At 41.1% G+C, this 23,375-nt stretch overlaps 1 protein-coding gene across 5 annotated transcripts in view; it reads right to left on the reverse strand.

The window, feature by feature from the left end:
* LOC119011809 (cadherin-18-like) overlaps window positions 1–23,375 on the reverse strand; it is a 155,915-nt gene that overhangs the window by 40,814 nt on the left and 91,726 nt on the right. For all 5 annotated transcript variants that reach the window (XR_005072278.1, XR_005072279.1, XM_037085193.1 and 2 more), the window contains 3 exons: window positions 13,600–13,767; window positions 8,709–8,896; window positions 2,124–2,377 (listed from right to left, as the gene is read on the reverse strand). Coding sequence is in view for 3 of the 5 variants with exons in the window: in XM_037085193.1 (XP_036941088.1) it covers window positions 2,124–2,377; window positions 8,709–8,896; window positions 13,600–13,767 (610 nt within the window). In the remaining 2 variants the exon portion in view is untranslated. The remainder of the gene's footprint in view (window positions 1–2,123; window positions 2,378–8,708; window positions 8,897–13,599; window positions 13,768–23,375) is intronic.

The following is a 23,375-nucleotide window of genomic DNA, read 5'->3' on the forward strand; positions in this document are numbered from 1 at the left end:
GTCCACTGGTCCAACATTGCACTCAAATAACGCTGTTGTACAGTTTGCAAGGAAATGATCAAATACAGCAGAACCAGAGATCACTTTTTTACTGTACATATTATTCTTATATTTCAAAATTTGTCAACTTACCCACAATGCAACTCAGACAATGAGTGACATCACTGGAAGCAATTATCACATTTTTTTAATTGACTGATGTGTTTTTTTCAGGGCTGGTATAGATACCAATTAGTATAATAATAATATAAGTATAAGTAATTATAAGTACTACAGGAGACAGGTAAATGATATTTGGATACATATTTATGATGAAAATTAAAATCTCAGTATTATAATTTAGAGTAACCAATTTAACTAAGAACACTTTAGGTAAGGCAAGGCAAGTTTATTTGCATAGCACAATTCAGACACAAGGCAACTCAAAGTTCTTTACAGGAGCACACAAATTACATTAAAAGACATAAAAATTGCATTAAAAAGACATTAAAGATTGCATTTAAAAACAAGCACAAAATATAAATAATAACTGGTTAATGCTGGCCCTGATAATCAGCACTAAAAAGCCCTTTTTTCACCCACTTCAAATATTCATAAATATTTGAAGCAAATTAAAAGAAGTGCATTGAATCAGGGAAAAAAAAAAAAAAAAAAAAACATTTGAGATTTCCATTTCATCAATGATAAAATTGAGTTGGGCACAAGATGCCTTCTTTTTTACTGAAAAGTTTTTTCTCATTGTATTTGCCAGGCTCCCCCTCTGTCCTGCAGCCTGGGCAGCAGTGCTCGCACTGCTCACACACAGTGGAAGTGCTCTGACTGGCAGCTCAGTGGTTTTAGAGTAAACTCTGACTGTGTTCAGCAGGTGTGTCCTGTGTTGTGTGGAACTAACAGGTGATGAAGACTCAGATGACACTCTCTATGAAGGAGTAATGTCCGAAGAATGTTGTTATTTATCCCAAAAATGTTGAGCCCTGGAGATACTGCCTCTGCTGGCATCTCCTGAGGATCTCCTCATGAGGAGATGAGGTTAAGGATTAAGTTTGGCTGGGAGTGAGGGGTTAATTATGCCCCTGGAGCAATAATAATGTTTCATATAGCTGATCACATAATGCCAAGTGAGACATGGGTATCTAAATTAGGGCTGTCAACAAATATTCTAAATTCGAACATATGTTTTCGAATATTTAAAAAAAACGGAGATTCAATTGTGAAAATTAATATTCGACTGTGGAAAAAACCACATCAGCGGCTGCTTTGCAAGTGGGCGCACAGCATGACGGGTCAGGGACAGGTCACAGGAGTCGGACTTGCACAGCGTCACTCATTGCTGAAAGTGAGACACAACAAAAGCTGTGGCAGATGCAGATGGCAGAGAGAAAAAACGAAATGGCAGAAAGTTCAGAGCCCAACTCAGCAGCAGAGTGAGGGGTTTGGACTCCAAGCAACCTAAAAAGCCCCATTTGGTCAGTAGATGGCAAAAATGCGGAGCCTGGAGATAAATGCATGCAATGCAATGCATGTAAGCTGTGTATGCTACAGTTAGCTTAGAATTCCACCACTAGCAACATGAGGGCACATCTCCAACTCCAACTAAACAGCCATGTCTCGACTCATATTTTTCACCGCCCGCCACAAGCTCTTTTTCTGCAGCAGGACAAGAGGCGTGCACAAAGAAACTTGCTTCGTTCATATGCAAGGACATGAGGCCAATCAGTATCGTTGATGGCATGGGATTCAGAGAGTTTTGTCAAGAATTGGAACCAAGGTACCCTATCCCGAAAATACTTATACAAGAAGCTATGTCTCGTTGTATTTGTTTGCCCTCCTGTTATTGACATAATGTGCAAATATAGATATTCGAATGGTTCAAACCTGTGGGTTTTTTTTAGAGCAAATATTCAAACGTCATTTTGGAGCAATTTTGACAGCCCTAAATAAGAAAATTGTAGTATTTTCAGGGAAGTTGGGCTGTAAATGTTAACTTGCCCTGCTGAAGCCAGAGAGCATGACACAGCTTTGACCAAACTTCAATGACTCTTTTCTTGTAGGACACTTTTACACCAAACACAACACATTAAAAACACGTATGTACACATCACATCATTGACTATTTTCCTTACCTGACAGCGCTGTTGGTGCTATCAGGGTCCATGGCAGTTACAGTGCCAACCTGGGTGCCAACAGGTGAGTTTTCATACACGTCCATGATGTAGTAGTCCATGGAGAAGACTGGAGGCTCATCCACATCACCCACAATAACTCGCAGTGATGTGGAATCCTTAAATGGTCCCAGGTGGGAGAAGTGTGAGTCTGGGTAAGTGTTGGAGCCCTCGATGTTGAGTGTGTGAACTTTTCTCTTCTCATAATTCAGAGGCTGGGGGCAATACAGAAATTACAATTATTATCTTACCAAGGACATGTTTCAAAGATGGGTTATCAGTTATACTGTTATCATGTGTAATGGTTTGATCAATCTATAATCAAAAATCAAAGCCCACAAAGGACATATGTGCTCAAAACACACATACCCCTGAATGCATTTCTTAAACTCAAACACAGTGGCAAATAATGGCAGAGCAGATGAATAAAACACACTATTTCAATAAATTCAACCACACCACAAATTAAAATGAGAAAATAGTTATATTAGAAACAAAAGAAGGATACCAAAGTTAGGTTCCCGGTAATCACTGTCAGTTCACTCCAGTTCAGTTCATTCAACAAAAAATACTTCACTTTGGGATCCCAGTGATTTGTTTGTTGTCAGGTCTCCAGAGACTGTTTACTTTGAATGAATTATTTCATTCCAAAGCCGAATGTTCATATTCCAACAGGACAATGAAGCTAAGCACACAGCCAATACAAGAGTTCAATCTATTTGAACATGTCTGGAGAGACCTTAAAATGGCAGTTCACAAACAGTCCCCATCCAACCTGACAGAGCTTGAGAGGATCTGCGGAGTGGAATGGCAGAAAATCCCCAAATCCAGGTGTGCAGAGCTTGACACATTTCACAGCAGAGGAAAACCCACAAAGTGTGTTTTTTAAATGCTAATTGACCATGGCATGGACATGGAAAGCATTGATGAATGAAAATTCACGGAGGTAAGTGCAGCACTGTAATGACTGAGTAGCCTTCTCACTCAAACAGTGGAAATCCTCCTACCATTCAGCACAACCTGTCTGTGAGTGTAGCTTCTCAGTTCTGGTTCAGCTGAAGACAGAACACAGAAGCAGACATTTGTCTGCTATCATTCCACACTTTGAGACTCTTGTCAGGAGCAAAAACATCCTCAGTTCTCTCACTAACTCCTCCAAACTTAGGTCTATGATGTCAGTGTTAAACCTGCTGTCAGGTTGAAGTGAGTGATGTCAGTGTTACACCTGCTGTGAGTGCTGCTTAATTTTTCGTATTTACCTACTGATAAGGTGATCAGAAGAAAAAATAATTCTGTATACTTCTTTTTGAAATGCACTTTTTGTTTGTGGATAAAAACTGCTGCTGAAGAGTTGGTTCCATAGTGCAGTGTTAGATGTCATAGTTGCACTTTTCAATTTATTTTGTATTTATGTTTTATTGCTTGAATAAGTGACTAAATAGTTTTAATAATACAGTAACTGAGGTGTTATGTACATCACATAAATTTGAGAAGTTGAATATTTTCCTTCATTTGGGTCACCGTTTGTCATTAACGGTCCCATATTATACTGTTTTCAGTATTTCATTCAGCACTGTTTTCGATATGAGCTCCGTCTGTTGACGCCTACCTTTCCTGCTAGACACCCCTCTTAGGGAGATGCTGCTTGCGCTAGTGGTATCATGCGCTGGTTCAACCTAACCAGTTTGACCCAGAATCAGACCTAGAAGGAGAGGTTCCTGAAGAAGTACAGACTCTGCAGCTGCAGCAGGACGTTTCAGAATCAGGGTTCTACCCAGAAATTTTTAGTGTAGCGGCGCACCGTTATCCGATGGCGGGGGGGATGGTCGCTATTGTCGGACGGGGGGTGGGGGCGGCATAGAATGATGCTCGTCACCCTCAGCCGCTAACACTGAAAATTGGTATAGTGGCGCTGAGCTAGCAGTATAGCGGCGCTGCGCCACCATTCCATTGTCTGGGGAGAACCCTGAGAATGGTTAGTGTGTCTGAATAATGTTAGTTTGTTCTATGTGTTGTTACAGTTACTACCATGTAGCTAATGGCTAAAAGCTATTGAAAGCTGTGTTTGTCTCCAACAAAGTTTCCAAACTCTTGGACACTGTTTGCATCGTCTCTGTCTCCAGCCTGCACATGTTTCCAGACTTTTTACTGTGACAACCAAGCTCCATCGTGATATTATTAACGTTAAATTTGCTTGTGGCTCGGGTGCAGTTGCTGGGTCCGTTATGGGTGGGACTGATCCTTTTCCGAGGGTCAGTGTGGAGGCAGAGCCAGCTTTGTACTGACCCTTGTTACTGAAGCAGTCCGATGTGAAGTGATTAGCTTACATATCATAATAAACTACAACCGGCACGTTGTCATTAAAAATAAAACGCAACCACTGTCTCTTCTGTTGTTCTGTAGCTGGGACAGAATATATTGTGTTGATTTTTACATCCAACAACAGAGCAATTTGCATGTCTAACTCCGAGTGACAACATTCCGAACACTGCTATCTTACCACTGGACACACCGAAATTAACCTCAGGGATGAACGCCGAGAGGGGAGTCTGAACAGCCTGTAGGAGTGCCGTTTTACCAGTGGGTGGGCTGCAGAGACCATGCAGGAATCGTTTATTTTCCTCATTCTGGGAGTTGGGAGGCTCAGAGAGGACCAGCTTATATATGTAGAGACCAGAGAAAATGTGTTTTTCGTAATATGGGACCTTTGAGGGGTGATGGTGGATCCAAAAGCCAGACCAGTTGAGAACCACTGGTCTAGATGAAACAATGGTATGATTATCTTCCATAATGTGATTAATTCATGACCAACCTAATATTACGCCAATGTTTATGTCTGCAAACCACAGATATGTTGAAAGTTTACAGTATTTAGGTAAAATTTTTGATCTTCAACTTCACAACACTGTGCCAATGGTCTGGTTAGGTTGGGGCAAAAAAACGACTTGGATAGGGTTGGGAAAGGATTTGTTAACTTGAAAATACCTGTTTAAAGTCTGTGTAAAGCAATTTCAGCCATTTTCTTCTAAACACATTAAAAAGGTCATACATGCATTTCTTTAAAACATGTAAAAAGCATTCAGCCATTTAGAATTTAATTTTGGAGCTAGGCTCACGAACTGTGTTTCAGGATTACTGAGTTCAGGATTTAATGGGCGGGTCAGAAAATCATGCAAAAGATTTGCTTAAACCCAATTCTGCTGCGGAAGCCGTATACATACACTTAGCACATTAACTTCAATGTTTTTTCTGCTGGCTCTGGAGTCTTGGATAGCATCTCTTAGAATAGTTTGCAGCTAGCTAACCAGTCAACCAGTCAGCTAAACCGTCATGTCTCCTCCACATCACTCCTGCATCTTTCCTGGATGCCACAGTGTGCAGAGTAATGACACCGTTAGCTTGTTTAAGGTTCCTAAGGATGACAACGTAAGGAAACGGTGGATCGATTTTGTCAAAAGGAGCTACCGTGGAGAGTTAAAAATCACCACCAACACCTGTCTCTGCAGTGTCTGCTTAGTTATATATAGTTAACTACAGCGACTGTCACCAGGTAAAGTCTGGATATCTGAAGAGTCTGTTGACGCTGGTCAGTGGGGCCGAACCGACCCTCTCCGTCCCGGCTTGCATCCTCCCGTCTCACCGACAACAGGTGCTCGCATCCCCGCCACCGGCCAGACTTTAGATCCTCTGCGCTGACCCAAACTGGACATTTCCCAGGTTGGGTCAGCACTTGATCAAGCATTTATGTGTGTGTGTGTGTGTGTGTGTGTGTGTGTGTGTGTGTGTGTGTTTTTGTAATAACTCAAAATAATGACGGTACTTCCAGCTACAAAACGCTCATCTCTCTCCTCCCTCCATGTTGTTTGTGCCGCTGCATGGTTTTACACGTGAGTGAGTGTCCTCGTGCAGAAAACGTGACTTCTTGCGCACGTGACATCACTCCCCTAGATGCAAGAAGAAAAGCTAAAATAAATATTTTTACTGAGGAAAATGACGAAAATAATAGTAATGCACAGTGGTTTGAATAAGTAATTTTAATCTGATTAGTGGTTTGGAAATATTACCATGTTAGATTACTCCTCACTGAAAAAAGTGGTCAGAATAGAGTAACGCATTACCGGAATCACTGATTGTGTAGTGTAAGTGCAACATGGACCTTGAGAATGTCCGTTATAACAGCCCACGTATTGAAAAAATGTCGGGTTTAAATCGGGCTCAGGCTCATAATTACAGTTAATGTGCTGGGCCAGGCGGCTCGGACACAATTGACACCTTCATTTCGGAATTAATTTGGAACAGAAAAACCCAAGGATGCACAAGGAATTTTTACAGACGCCAAAGGCATTGTGGGAATGGATCGTTCAAATCTGAAGTTCTATTATTGGGCATCAAATTGTGGAATGATACAGCCCTGGCTACAATTTGATTTACACAACTTCCCACCTGTATGACCGAAACTGAAAGCAGAGTCATGTTAGCTAGTGTCACTGTTTATGTTTGTTAATTCTCCTATTAAGAGCCTTTCTTCCAGCTACACGAAAAAATGTAATGGTTGAAATGTCCCTGAAAATATTGAACCAGTTTAGGCAGTTTTGGTCGCCAGATATACTCAACATTAGCTCCAATAGCCACTACCTGTCTTAAGCCATTACCTGCATTGAAAGGGGATGATTTTATGTTCAGATTCATTCCTTACATTTAGACTCCTTAAACTCCATTAAATCACTTGGGGAGTTGGATCTTGGAGAAAACATTTCTGAGGAACTCTGGGAGGATGCTCTTGATATTATACACAAGCCATCTGTCTGCGCAAACCACAGACTGATACAGTACAACATTCTACATTGCCCCTTCTCATAAAGGTTAGGCTCTCAAAAATCTATAAAGATGTAGATTCAACATGTGACAGTCGTCACCATGCACTGGTGAGCCATGTACATATATTCTGGTTTTACCCTTTTTTACAATCCTACTGGGAGGAAACTCTTCAGATCATTATCAAAGGCTACAGGAACATTGATTGAACCTAATTCCACCTACAGTATCTCTCTCCTCCCAGGGGGTGGCCAGATGGCTGATATTGCGGAAGTGGAAATCAGAATTCCACATGCTGTGGACAAGAGATGTCCTTAATTTTGCCAAAATGGAAAGAATAAGGTGCATTGACTGATGGTTCTCTCTTTAGTCTCTTTCTTTTCCTGTACTAATAAGACATAACATGAAGTGGACCATTCAAGTATATTAATATTAATATAACATTTTATATTCATTTATTGACTTATTTAGGATCTGTTTCGTCTTCCATCTTAGCTTTGTTTAGTTTTGCTCCCTATTGCCCAAACCCTTGTTATATCATTATCGTACTGATCAAATTGTGTTCGTGTTTTGTTCTTCTATCATACAATCCCTAATGGGCCCTGTACATTCATATAATAAATAACTTGTATCCATATTTTATTGACAGTAGTTCCCCATTTATAAGAGATTGTTGAGCCTCTTTAAATCATAGTGTTTTGATTTTCTGGCTCCTTAATTTATTCTAAAAAAAACCCTCAATCATCTTTCTGTGTGCAATAAGAAAGAGTGGCTGTGGCTGAGGAGGTAGAGCAGGTCATCCACTTATCACGTGTGCCAGTTTGATATCCAGCTGCTGCTGCTGTCCACATGTTGAAGTGTCCTTGGGCAAGGCAGCACCTTGCATGGTATCTCACTGTCAACAGTGTGTGTTTGTGTGTGATGTACATGTTTGGATGCAGTTGCTATGTAAATGCAGACATTTATAATTAGGTTAGGTAAAACCTAATAGGTTTTGAAATTTGACCTCATGTCAGTGCTTTGGCCTTGAGAATCATCAGCTCTCAATGGCCACCTCAAAACAGACTGATGGAAATGAATGTCTAGGAACACCACTTGTCTTTACAAGTTTTTATAACTCATTCGGCATCCGCAGAATGCAAAGTCTTACAACAGGCCGGCAAAGCAAATGTTAACTGTGGAAAAACAAATAAATGAAAAACAATTCTGGACTCCCCTTTGTGTTGGGAGCTTTCCTCTGTGCTCAATTTTTTTAGTGCCTGAAGAAGAACCACAAAGAAAATCAAAACCACTTTTCACTCGAAAAAAACAAAACAGTAATGCTCACTCCTGCTGAGAGTGGGTTCCCCTGTTATAGTTATAGTTCAAATGCTGCAGAGGCAAATCAGACACACTTGACCATCTCAAAGAATTTCATCCCAGCTGAAGCTGGGAGACTGGCCACACATACTCGATTTGATCCAATTGCATTTCCTATACAGTTAATTTCAGTATGTTTGAAAGGAAGAAGAAAACTGTTCAAACTGTGAAGGCACAGAGCAATTATGTAGCCCCTTGCACCTGGTAAAACTGGTGCTGTGCTTTCAATATGAGAACTCAACGGTGGTCCATTCCATTTACCTCTTAAGCAGAATGTAATTTCATTGAGTCCTTTTACTGCTTTGGACAGTACATCACTTTTTTTTGCGTCAACAAAGGAAAAATTATTAATTAATGATCTCTTATTCATACCTGCCTGAGGGAAATGATTCCCTCCCTGCGATCAGTATCAGTAGTGATGGTGAAGATAGCAGCTGCATCTGCATTAGTGATGCTATAGGTCATCTCTGCGTTCTGCCCTTCATCTTCATCGTTGGCTCTGATCCGACCAACTGCCTTCCCTACTGGAGCCAGCTCTGGTACGTACAGCTGGTAGCTCTCTGCAACAGCAACACAACATTTTTTTTAATCATTATTCCTTTTAAGTCCATATAGTTAATTCCATTAGATCAACCAGAGAGTCATGTCATACTCAGCACTCTCCTGAAATATGAAGTTATATATAAGTTGTATTTGCTTTTCACTTCTACGCTGCAACTTTGTATTTCTTCTTCGAATGTGCAAACCTTACTGCAGATGTTTCAGTTTAGAGGTTACTCAGCCTATGCTCTTCAAGTTCATTCAAATGTGTGCAAATAGTCCTGAATTCAAACACTGTTTTTGGACCTGTGTTGCTGGTGATACCTTCGCAGGACAACATTTGTTGAAGGATGAACTTGCATGCAAGGCAAGGAGAGGCATTTTTTCATGTAACACATGCAACTTGATGTTTGCTTTCGAAAGTGGACACATTTGACTGATCTTCAATAGTAGTTTGTTAAACAAAATCCCAACTAAATTTCTTAAAGAAATAATCAAAAAAAGAAAAAGGTTTGATTAAAAATCATGGAAGACGCAGCACTCTCTGATGTAACTTTGTCCTGAGTGGCGTACTTTTTTAATGTTAAAAAGGACTCCATTAATTTTCATTACTGTGCAGATGATACTCAGTTATACTTATCCATTAAGCAAGATGACACTAATCAGTTTGTTGAACGTAAGGGATGTCTTAATGACATTAAAACCTCTACTGCCTGCAATTTTCTGCAACTGAACTCAGACAAAACAGAAGTACTAGTGCTGGGACCATAACATCTAAAGGACACATTATAGCTAATATAATATGAACTCATATTAACTCACATAAAACAAATTATAAGGACTGTGTTTCCACTTAAAGCACAATGCAAATTCAGGAACATCCTGTCTCAAAAAGATGCCCAGGGCTGGATTATTGAAATTGCCTTTTATCAAGCTGCCCCAATAATTCTCCAGCCATTCTTCCAGCTGATCCAGAATGCCTCTGAATGGGTACTGACAAGAATTATTATTAGAGATCATTTTCTCCCATATTAGCCTCTCTGCACTGGCTTCCTGTAATACTCCAGAATAGAATTTTAAATCCTCCTCCTCACATACAAAGCCCTTAAAGGCCAGGCACCGGCATAGCTTAAAGAGCTTATAGTACCCTAGAACCCCACTCTAACATGCTCTCAGGATGCAGTGGTTCCTATTGTCTCCAAATGTAGAATAATAGAGAGAGCCTCCAGAACCATGGGCAGCCACCCTCTCTACGTTTAAGAGTAGGCTTAGAACTGTCCTTTTCGATAAAGCTTATAGTTAGAGCCTGCACAGGCCCTTGGCTATGCTGTCATAAGCTTAGACTGTGGGGGAATTTCCCATGATGCACTGAGCTCCTCTCTCTTTCTCTGTATCTCTACACATTCATGTCTCATTAATGCATAACTTGGCCTCATCCAAGAGTCTTTGTGCTCTCTAGCCTTGCAGGTCCCCATGGATCCCATGGTCATCAGGTAACTATATCTACAACCGAACTGTTGTCCTCCTAAAAACCACCACCTGATGGTCTGAAAGGTCTGACTCGTCTGTAAGCAAGTCAGAAGTATGCTCTTCAGCCAAACCATTTCCTGCTCTCCGACTTTAAGTGAGCTGAGCCTTCCCATTGTGTGGGTAACTCAGCAAAGAAAGAGTCATAGTAGTCTGGTAGCGATTAATGCATGAACCAGTTTCTCAAATAGCTTGAGCTTGATCAATTGTCAATTGACATTAAAACTGATAACAAGCTGTTTCAATTATACTAACATGACTTCCGAAGTTAACAGCATTAGACCAGTGCCTGATTTGATAACTTTATTTAGGAGGCTGGGACTATCAGTGAAGATATAATATCATACAAATAATATCAAAATGAAACATTCTGATGGAGGTAAAACAAGATTTTTTTTAAAGATGTACATGATACATTGATATCAGATGTACATGATACATTTTAAAAATGAATAAAAAAAAAATGATGTACATGATACATTTTAAAAATGAATAAATCCCTTCTTCACGTAATAAGTTTACCTTGCACTGTTACCATTCATTTCCCAGTTGTACAATGTTTGTATGCACTGAACGTTTGATTGGGTTAGGGTTGATTGTTTTTTCTCACCACATATATTTCTCTATGTTTCTCTGTCTTTGTTTGACTCTTCCATCAAAAGGGGTATCAGATCAGAGGAGCTTTTATTGACAATGGCTTCCCACCTGTCTCTGAAGTCTGTTTTGTTATCTCCACCAGTGTGTAATCCTTAGACCTCTGGGAATGAATCGTGACAAAAAGGGAACATTAATTGATACTAGTTGATGTAGTAATAAACATTAACTAATGATCACTTAATAGTTAACTAATGTGTCACGTTCTCATTTACTAATGGTGTTCATCTTAATTCATGTGTTAATGCATTATTCCATAGTTTATTGATGACAACAAATATAACAAGGACACATTAATTAAACCAATTAATTGATTAATAACCATTAACTTGCAGTCAATAAATAGTCAACTGATGTCTAAGGACAGATTGATAGACAGGTAGGCTCTCCATACAATATTTTCAGGCCATAAAAACAGATTGGAAGAAGTTATTTAACATCTGTCCGATGGCACAGACCGCGGATATTCGTCTTTTTTTCCCAAACCATTTGGTATTTTTACTGCTGCCTGGATGTACCAACCCCAGCCTACCTTTACCTACCTCTAACAATTGATTAAGAAATAAGAGCTCTGCTATTAGCATTCTGTATTAATAATCAGATGTGTAATGATTGCTGTCATGATAGCAATGAAGCTCAAATGAAGAAGCAGTTACAGTATCAAATTAAGAGATCAATCAGACAAAAGTAATATCTGAAGTTGGGTAATTGTCAATATTTCACAATGAGTTTGCAAAAAAAAGTGGAACAATAGCTGATCAGTATGTCATCATGCTAGCAGAAGTGGCTGCATGGCCTTATAAGGAAGTAAGCAAAGTCGCCCTCTAAAGCAATTGATGCCAGCTGAGAGAGTATGCAAGACAAACTACAAGACAGAGTATGTGAGCAACCTATCATCATAGAATGGATAAGAGATTTGCAGTTTGATCCAAGGATAACAGAGCACAAGGATGATTAACCATTTTACCAACCAATTATGGATTATAATCTGGACATTGGGGGTTATCTTGTTCAGTCTGCTGGCATGGGGTTTGGATTTTGAAGACATTTGTGGACCTTGGGCAGGGTCCAGAATTATCTCAAGGACTGGTGCTTTCAGCAGGAAGGCCTATGTGTGCAAAATATTTTTAAAGGTTCTTAAAGGTTACTGTAGCCTAGCACCCAACCAAATGCACGGATCATTAACAGGCGTGCCTGGTGGCTGCATCTGACTCCAGGACTTTTCAAGCCAGGTGCCAAGCCAGAGGTAGCAGGGTAGAGGTTCGGACATAGGCAGTGAGAAGCTAGGCAAGTCTCCTCATTAACAGTTTAAGCAATCCCTATTGAAATTCCTTTTTAAAGTAACACCTTGTAGGTTTAGTGACCTAGCCCTTTATAACAGAGATCTGTTGCAGTACCTCCTGTACAGGGGTATCCTGAGAATCAAACAGGACTAACATGAATTCATTTTCAGTGGTTGCAATGGTTTTCCATGAAATGTACATACATACATACATATATATACATCCATACATATATATGTAGAGAGAGAGATAGAAGTGTATATATTTTTTGTGGGATATTTTGTGGATATTTTATGTGCTTATGTATGAGTCAAGATGAGACAAATTTAAATTAAAGTGTACATGTTAAATAAGTAGGTTAAGTTTAGTGATATAGCATTCCTTGACATGTTAACTAATTTAAGTAGCATAAAACTACATTAATGTTTGCCTGATGCTGTAATTGTAAAACACTGTGTGTGTGTGTGTGCGTGTGTGTGTGTGTGTGTGTGTGTGTGTGTGCGCATGCGTGTGTGATTGTGTGTGTGTGTGTGTGTGTGTGTGTGTGTGTGTGTGTGTGTGTGTGTGTTGAGATTATCAATCATATCATGTAGTGTGGGTACACATTCCATTCATCAGCAGGACCACATTGTCTCAGAATAGTCAGAACTGTCTTTGATATTAGGCCCACTGTAATATGAACCTGTAACGGAAGTTTGGTCACAGCTGTCTTACTTTAATATGAACTAGGCCAGTAAGGGCTGTCAAATGATGCTTTTTTCTGCTTTTTTTGTGATGTAACATATTTCAATCAACAACATAACATAATCCATTTCTAAGGAAACAAGTTCTCACTCCAGACTCATCTTCAATCTTTGACACTCTACTTACCCCTCGAGTGTGTCTTTGTACATGAAGGGCTCTGCAGGCAAGTTAGAAATAATAAGTAATATATGATGTCTGGTTCGTGTTTCAGTCATCATGGCTGTCTTTTCTTCAATGAGAACTGGAGGTAAGTAGTGTTCTACCTAATGTAAGCCTGAAGGGCTAGGATTGTTTTCCATTGCTTGGCAATACAGTCAGCAGCTCCGGGATATCATTAGCTGTTGTACTGGCGTAATGTTAATTGGGACAGCCCTGAAGGTTTCAGACTGGGTCTGTGAACCCCTCACAATAACAGAAAAACTGGACTGAGCAAGCTCTTCTCTCAGATTTCTCCTCCGGTTGTCAGGGGGGGCAAATCAGTATATATTCATTTGTGTATAAGTTGGATCACTTACTCTGTGAAAATTTTGGAGGGTTGTCATTGACATCGGTGAGGGTGATGTTGACAGTAGTGGATCCAGACAGTCCTCCAACAGAGCCCGCCATGTCTTTAGCCTGGATCACCACAGCATAATGGTCCCTGGACTCACGGTCCAAGTTTGACACCGCTGTACGAATGATACCTGAGGTACACATGATGAAACAAAAAAAATATTAGTATTAATGAAATACATGAAAATCAGTGCTGCTGATGTTCATTGGTTGAACTGACAGGATGTCTCAAAAGAACATATGGTTACGTTTAAGTGACAAAGCCCTGTCTGTGGTTGTTCCCAACATTAACTAAGTGGTCATTTTTGGAACCATTATGACTACGGGCCACTAAGTAGACAAGTAGACATTTTCACCTTCTCCGCCATTCTTTTTCTATCCTAAACAAATCATTCTAATTCAGTTATTGATCTTTCCCCACATTCATCACCAACTGTAGCGTTGGTGATTGCATTCACTTGTCTGTAGGCTTATTGATCTGTTGCATTGGAAGTGACTGGACCGTATTCAAACCACTAACATCAACAGATTAGGTTTGATTCCAGAGTTCATCTGACCACAGCTTTTAAAATCCATGTTTTTATCACAAGGACTAAGCCTGTACTTCAGTTTAAGTATTATTATTTTTTGGTGTCTGCTGATTTTATTTCAGATTCCTGTCAGGTCAAAAAAACACTTCTAATTAGTGAGTTGAACCTGTTTTGTATGATTTTGTTATTTATATTCTTAAGGTTTCAACCACTCAATAACTTCACTGAGTCAGATTATTAGTCGGATTTAAGTGGCTCTATGGAAACATAAGCATTATGTAAGCGAAGCCATGCGAGTCCCTTAACCACTATCCTCCTTTCAACAGTGACTAGACTTTACATTATGTTAATTTACCAATCCAGCTTCTAAGCATGTGTGTATGTAGCACTTTACCTGTCTCGACATAGGCAAAAACCCATGCAGTTTGGTTGTTTGCATTGATTGCGTTCTTTAAGTATTTCATCACATGACATTGCAATGAGTGCTATTCCAAACCAGCAATTGCTATTTTCTTTCTTAGGTCATAGAGCTGAGTCGAAGCTTGAAAGTATGTTGAGATTGCTGCCATTTCACATTAAACCTAACATTAACTATGATAGCTGACACCTAACATTACAGCTTGCTCTAACAGACCTCAGTCCAACCCACATAAGTTAAAAGTTAACTCTAACCCAGTCCAGTTAAACCAGGGTCAGTGTTGAGGCAAAGCCAGCTTTGTACTGACCCTCGTTACTGAAGCAGTCCGATGTGAAGTGGTTATCACACACATACAAGCTAACACAAACTGTAACCGGCACATTGCCATTAAAAATGAAACACAAAAATGAAACACAACCACCATCTCTTCTGTGGGACAGGATAAACGATTAGTCCTGGCCTGCACACCTGAATATACTCCACTCATGTTAGCCACACCGTCATATCCTTGTCCCCGGCACTTGCTCAGGTCAAATCCATTACTCCGTATGCTGTCCAGAATTTTCTTCTGTAGCTCACAGGCAGATGTGTCCACTGTTTCCTCGAAACCCAGAAAAGCCTCTTTTATCAGGATATCTTTGGCGCTGTTGTTTTCATCCGCCTGGATAGTCACATACCTATAAACCTGGCTCAGCTGGTCTCTTTTGGAAATATCTTGGGTGGTGTCCATAATAACAGAGAAAAACGGAGCACTGTTTATTTACTCTTGACTGTCGCACTGCACCAGTTTTTGCAATAATGTAGATTATTTTGTTTTGAATAGCAGGACTCAAGTATTTAACAGAACCTTGTGGTCGCTCAAGAAGTTCTTTCAGAACCGGATCAAAACGTGCTAAGAGATATATTATTCTGAGAAAGTTCCCGCTATTAGACTGTCCAATGATCTCCCTGTGTCCTGTAAAAGACAAGTTACAAGTGGCCAGAGTGATTGTAACATTGATAATACGCTCAAGTATCTGTCTCCAGTAATTGGCGGCATTTCTCACGTCTCTCTCCATGTTTGCGTCAATTCTCCCGTTTCTCTTCCACTGTTCATACATGACACACGCTCCGGTATCAATCTGAGATTCTGCATGTGAGTCAATCCTCGCAGATAAATGTTGCCAATCTCGTACTCCTTTGACCCACGCATCACTGTACAAAGGTGCCATTCGATATGCAAACAGCCAGCATGGCTCACAATAGGCACAGTCCAGTGTGGGCGAATAACACAGCCATGTTCGCAGGAGTCTGATACCTGCCTTGGTAGTGGTGGTGTAGTATGTGGTGGAGAAACACCTGTTTCCCTGTCTTTCATCTCTGGGGAATGGTTTGGTAGGCCTACATGAACCAGTTGCTATTATATAGCTTTTTGTCTTGGCATCGGGAGGCACAGTAATGTTGTGGAGTGCTCGATCTGTGGGCGGAATAACCCCTGCAACAGGTCCACTGGTGGGCACAGCCGAGTCCGCCGACTCCAACCTCTGAGGCTGCGGCGGTGGGAAAGTCTACTTCTGGCCGCCCGGAGAAGCAGGACGCGATGGTGGGGTCGATGCCGCTTCATTTATGGAGCTAGCTGGCAAGCTACCTCTGCCTCCGGTGGGACGCTAGATTTTGCCTGGGTTGCATGGGTTTGAGTAAAAAATTAGTCTAATTTGGTTATTTTGGCTTTAACCTCATCCTGCTCCTTTCTTTCCTTCCTCTTTTGCATGTTGCTTTTTGTTTAGGCTTGCTAAACATGATCTCATCAACTTTCATTCATTTGCTTTTGAAAGGAGAAACAACAGACGTCACGTCATCGCAACTCATCATGACTGACAGGCATCAAGGTAATTGGACAAATTACCAGCCACTCAGCGTTACCTTATCGCCCTGCCCCCAGCTATTTCAGTCACAAAAACAGGAGCCTGTGGCAATTCTAGACAGCTGTTTTTTTTTTTCCTTCCTTCATGGGCCCCTAGCGGCGTCTGGGCCCCGGTGCACCGCAAATACTTATGCTACTTATTCTTTCGGTCATGACCCAAAGTTCATGACCATAGGTGAGGGTAGGAACGTAGATTGACCAGTAAATTGAGAGCTTCCCCTTTCAGCTCAGCTCTCTCTTCACCACGGCAGACCGGTACAATGACCGCATTACTGCGGCCGCTGCACAGATCCGCCTGTCAATCTCACGCTCCATCCTTCCCTCACTCTTGAACAAGACCCCAAGATACTTGAACTCCTCCACTTGAGGCAAGAACTGTCCCCCAACCCGGAGTGAGCAAGCTACCTTTTTCCGGTTGAGGACTATGGCCTCAGAATTGGAGGTGCTGATTTTCATCCCAGCTGCTTCACACTCGGCTGCAAACCACCCCTGGACATGCTGGAGGTCCTGGTTTGACAAAGCCAACAAGACAACATCGTCCGCAAAAAGCAGAGATGGAATCCAGTGGTTCCCGAACCAGACCCCCTCCAGCCCCTGACTGCGCCCAGAAATTCTGTCCATAAAAATAATGAACAGAACCGGTGACAAAGGACAGCCCTGCCGGAGTCCAACATGCACCGGGAACAGGTCTGACTTACTGCCGGCAATGCGAACCAGGCTCCTGCTCCAGTTGTACAGGGACCATACAGCCCTTAGCAGAGGGCCTCCAACCCCGTACTCCCGGAGCACCTCCCACAGAATGCTGCGAGGGACACAGTCGCATGCCTTCTCCAAGTTCACAAAACACATGTGGACTGGTTGGGCAAACACCCATGAATCCTCGAGCACTCTGCGGAGGGAGGGTATAGAGCTGGTCCAGTGTTCCACGGCCAGGACGAAAACCGCATTGTTCCTCCTGAATCTGAGATTCGACTATCGGCCAAAGTCTCCTTTCCAGTACCCTGGAGTAGACTTTCCCAGTGAGGCTGAGGAGTGTGATCCCCTGATAGTTGGAACACACCCTCCGGTCCCCCTTTTTGAATAGAGGGACCACCACCCCAGTCTGCCAGTCCAGAGGCACTGTCCCCAACTGCCACACGATGCTGCAGAGACGTGTCAGCCAAGACAGCCCCACAACATCCAGAGACTTGAGGTACTCAGGGCGAATCTCATCCACCCCCGGTGCTTTGCCACTGAGGAGCTTCCCAACTACCTCAATGACTTTGGCTTGGGTGATGAATGAATCCACCACTGAGTCTCTAGACTCTGCTTCCTCTATGGAAGGCGTGTCAGTGGGATTGAGGAGATCCTCGAAGTATTCCTTCCACCGCCCGACGATATCCCCAGTCGAGGTCAACAGCTCCCCACCTCCATCGTAAACAGAGTTGGTGGAGGGCTGTTTCCCCTTCCTGAGGTGCCAGTTGGTTTGCCAGAATTTCCTCGAGGCTGACTGCTAGTCCTCCTCCATGACCTCCCTGAACTTTTCCCAGACCCGAGTTTTTGCTTCCGCGACCGCCCGTGCTGCCGCATGCTTGGCCTGCTGGTACTCAGGAATTCCCCGAGCCAACCATGCTCAATAAGACTCCTTCTTCAGCTTGACAACATCTACAAGTTGATGTCGTTATTTTTCTGCTGGTGCGAAAATTGTGGAGGGAGGGCGAGTTGAAGACGAGGTTTTCTGATTTTTTTTAGCTCCTCCCCACTCTGTCAGTTGGCTCCTCCACTCTGTGTCAACACTCCATCCCATACACACCAATGTAAAAATCTCAAAGTGGCTGAAACCTTACCAATGTTTGAACTGCGACTGTGTAAAATGTATGAATGCTGTGAAAAAGTTGAATTCATGTGAGAAAGTCATAATCTCTTTGAATGTTTCACAGTTTGAATAGAGTTTCTATCTGGAAGTGTGAATGACTAGAGGAGCTTTGAATGTGCTTGAAAAAGTGTGAAAACTGAGGACTTTTGAAGATTCCGTAGTCTGCTTGAATGGGAAAAAAGGGGCGAAAAACGTCAAATATTTCTGATATTATGAATGATACCAGTTAGAAAAATAGACACAATTGATTCCCAATTGAGATCTATATTTTGTTTGAATGGAGTGAATCTGTTGAAAAATGTTGGAAGAGTTAAGGGCCAGATTTTCTCACCCAGAGGATATACTAACAAAACAGAAAAACATGTTGTGAATGCCTCCTGCATTCACAACCAACTGCAACATAACTCATCATATCATAATGATGTTATGTCTCGAAACCTTACCTGAAGTAAGCATGTATATAAAGACAGAGACACCGTTCACTCTATTACAAGACACTGTACCATCAAAATGATTTTGGAGCTGTTCAAGATTACTTTGGCTGGATCAGAATCAGAATCAGAATTTCCTTTGTCTGGCAAACAGAGAAATTTCTTCTTGGTAAGAGTTCTCTTGACAAATCTTACAATTTAATGTTATTTCAATGTTTATTGAAAAGAAATATGAGCAAATCATGGATACAAGCAAAGACAGGTAATAAAACACTTTTATCTTCTGCACAGTTTGAGCTTCTGAGATTTCCGGTCTTCAACTTTGTACATCCCGTGCTAGTTTCCAATCAAGACAGTATAGTCAATTTCCAAACTTTTACTTTTTATGTTTACTTGGGTTGAGGTGTGCAATGACCATGACAAGTTCTCTCTGGTGATTCCCAGGAACCTAAAATTCTTTACTTGCTCCACCTTAGATTCTTGGTGAACAACAATATGTCTTTTTGCCTACATGTTTCAGCTCCTTAGTTTTGTTGATGCCGAGCAGTTGATTATCCTCTGCGCATCCCTCTGCAAGACTGTGATTTCCTTGAGATAGGAACTCTCATTGTTGTTTGAAATCTTGCCAAAGATGGCAATGTCGTCCACAAACTCCTAATAGCCATCACTCAGCACGGGGGCTCCAGCACTGAACACTAATGACTGAACAGGGCGATAGTCATTACTAGTAGACACAGCAGACTTTTTAGGTACAGGAAAGATGATGGGGATCATGAAGCAGGTGGGAACATCTGTGAGAGTGATATGTTAAAAATGTCAGAAATAACATCAGCTACCTGATGCTCACATATTTCTAGTACATGGCCAGCTATTTTATGTCACTTAGCACCATTTTTATATTGACTCTAAGCAGGATTCCTCCCACATTCATCGTGCAAAATGGCTGGTCCTCTTGAGTTACAGTAGACATTACATCTCACTATTAATTCCAAAAACATGGCCTCACATATAATGGGAGTTCTCCTGCTTTTGTAGTTTGTGAAAATCTACATCACCTGCAACATATTTTTGGATTTGTTTGTATTGAGGTGCTTCTCCACTCTCTGTTGATGTTATTATTATTTTTTTTTTTTGGATTTTTTTGTGCTTATTTTATTTCAAAAAAGGGACAATGCACATTAATTCATGTAAGCACCAAAGTGTTATCATGTAAATATGCCAGATTTAGTAATACAGGCCTTCTTGATTCCAGCATTGAGTCTTGCGCTCACCACTTTATATACTTCCTTGTCACCTGGCTGAATACCTCACTGGATAGAGTCCTCACCTCTCCATCATCAAGGCCTTCTGGTTGGGAAATGATTGAATTGTCTTTGTGATCACCACATCAACATCAACACATTTTCTAATATATATGATGTCACTGTTGATGTATATTCCTCAACATTGATGTTGTTATCCTGAGTGACAGCATCAGGAGTATTTGCTCATCTCTACATTCAAAAAATTCTTATGGTTTGATCTCTTTTATCAGCTGGGGGTAAGAAGGCAGAAGAAGTAGGGTAATATGGTGCAATGGACCAAAATGGGGATGCAAGACAGTTTTGTAGCTGCCAAGAATGTTCTTGTAAACATGGCCCAGGTAATTTCTTAAGCTGGTGGAGATCTGGTCATGCTAGTGGAATTTAGGTAAAACAGTTCTGATGTCAGTTTGATTAAAATAACTGCTATGACAAAAGTAGGTCAAATATGTCAAAGATATGACTGCTGACATGTGACAGCTGATGTCCTCATAGAGTTCCTTTAGTGCATTTCTTTGAATTTATATTTATCATCTGGTGGAATGTGAACAGAAGTACTACTGGTGAATTCTGTGGACAGGTAATATAGTCGACATCTCAAAATGTAATTTTACATTTGGTGAACAAGGTCCATCCACTTTGGCTTCTCTCATCTTATAAGAGCCTTGTGTTCTTTGGGCTTGTAACACAGTCTTCCATCAAATGCAATGATCTGGGATGCTGGGATGGGGCCAGGTCTCTAAAGTTGTGGGTTTATTAGTCAGTTTTCCTGTTGTTGAGGGGGTCTCAGTCCCATTTCATCCATTTAATTTTCCTTTAAATGCACACTAGCCAGGAGTGGACAGGGTCTAGAAATGGTGTTAAGGCCAAGCTGAGTTTTGTTGAATCTTATCCTAGTGCTGTCACCTCACTTTTTGGGTTGATTGCTGCGCTTGCAGTGTTATTTGGTCTAGCTGATCTGGCTGGCTACTCAGACACACACACACACACACACACACACACACACACACACACACACACACACACACACATATATATATATATATATATATATATATATATATATATATATATATATATATATATAGTTGAAGGCTTTTCTCTCTCTTTATTGTAGTATTTTCAGATAGAAGCCTGCAGAGTTTGGTCCAACCTTGTCCTAGATACAGTCACCTGTTCTGACCCAGTGTGTCTGGTGAGCTTTGAAACAGGCCAACCATTTGTCACTGATGCCCTTGTTGACATTCACAAGAGTCTTGTGGCTAATGTTATTGTTCTTCATTACAGTGTAAGGCACTTAAGGGATCCTTTTGGTTTATTGCAAGTTGGACCTTGTGGGAAAAAAAAAATCAATGAGGAATCTGATGGGCCTCAGGGACCTTCACACTTAGCACACTTTGTGTGCGGAGGCTCAGATTGTCTGGTAGATAAGATGAAGACCTTGAATGAGATCCAGTCTTGGCCATTAGTCAAACACCGTCTAACCCTCCCTTTTGGCATGAGTTTTTCAAGGCATAGGTATCATATAAAACTGAGACAAGTGCAGGACTGTTTCCTTTTGAAGATATTCTGTACTAAAATGTATCATATTTATATACATTATTTCTGTCACTTAAATAAATTTATATTACAATAAGGACAACTGAGGTTTTCTTCATCAAGTTTGTGTTGTTGGGGATCCCAACTGAGCCAGATATGGGGTACATACCTAAAAATGCTTTTTTTTTTTTCTCTGTTCCTTATTTGCTTTACCCTGTGTGGTTCTTTACAGGATCAGATAATTAGATCAAAAGAGAAGACTGTACTTCATTAGAACAAAACGGATCAAGTGCTGTTTATCAGATTGTCTAGACAGTGAATTATTTTAAAACCAAGGAAAGAATTTCATACACTTCTGGCACACTGCTGCCCGAGTAATGCGGAGAAGTCTCAGGGTGGTGAAAGGACATTAAGTTTATATGGGTAAGTAATGAAAAATCCATGAAATAGTGGTTGATTCACAATTCAAATTTAAATATTCTTAAACAGTTTGTTAATTAAACACTTTCAGGAAGATAGGAGATACCCCCTACCTCTGTTACATTTGTTTTGAGTTTTGATTTTTGACATTTGCTGCTGATCTGTAAACACAGCCTCAATGACAGAGTGAAATAGTTATAAGACTCAAAAGCAGTTAGATTAGGAAACTTATCTGAGACCCGCAAATGGGAACTCACATAGGGATTCAGTACATGAGTGGATGAATTGCCATGAGAAGTGCATTGTCCGGGAACATCTAAATATAAGTATCTCTCTGCCAATGCCTAATTGATGATTAAGGCTGTATAACAAACATGACTTGGAACCTTATGCTCACAAATAAAAAAAAACATGTAAGTGAGTCAAAATGTAAGTGATGTAGCCCTGTGATTATCGTGGGAACTCTGCAGTCTCATGACTCCAGCTGTCTGGCAGTCCATGGCGGACTCAACACACAACTGGTGGGGGTTGCCAGATGGCGCAGCAAAACTGGACTGGAGCCGGAAGGCAGAGAAATAATCAACGCAAAAGTACAATGGAAAGTGCATGGGATTTTATTTCATTTTTTCAAAACATATACCTACAAACAATTCCAGGGCATGTAGGCCTTTTAAAACAAAACCAAGCTGTATAGTCACATAAAAAATAACTAAATCAGAGATTTCAAGAATGAAAAATAGTAACGACTCTGACACAACTGTAGGTTTATCTTCCGCTACGCAGCCACCTGCTAAGCAGCAGGCCAGAAACATAAAGTGCAAATGCTGAATTTGAAGGTCAAGTCAACATATCAAAATCATTGTTGTGCTGCTCAAACCATTCCTGAACCATTTTTGCTTTGTGGCATGGTGCATCATCCTGCTGAAACAGACCACAGCCATCAGGGAATACCATTTCCATGAATGGGTGTACATGGTCTGCAACAGTGCTTAGGTAGGTGGTACATGTCAAAGTAACATCCACATGGATGGCAGGACCCAAGGTTTCCCAGCAACATTGCCCAAAGCATCACTGCAGGCATTTGGCGGTGGACAGGGGTCAGCATGGGCACCCTGACTGGTCTGCGGGCATGCAGCCCCATATGCAACAAACTGTGATGCACTGTGTATTCTGACACCTTTCTGTCAGAACCAGCATTAACTTCTTCAGCAATTTGAGTAACAGTAGCTCGTCTGTTGGATCGGACCACTCGGGCTAGCCTTTGCTCTAAACATGCATAAATGAGCCTTGGTCACCCATGAGCCTGTCACCAGTTCACCATTGTTCCTTCCTTGGACCACTT

The sequence above is a fragment of the Acanthopagrus latus genome, chromosome 21 (assembly GCF_904848185.1).
Source record: "Acanthopagrus latus isolate v.2019 chromosome 21, fAcaLat1.1, whole genome shotgun sequence".
Lineage (NCBI taxonomy): Eukaryota > Metazoa > Chordata > Actinopteri > Spariformes > Sparidae > Acanthopagrus > Acanthopagrus latus.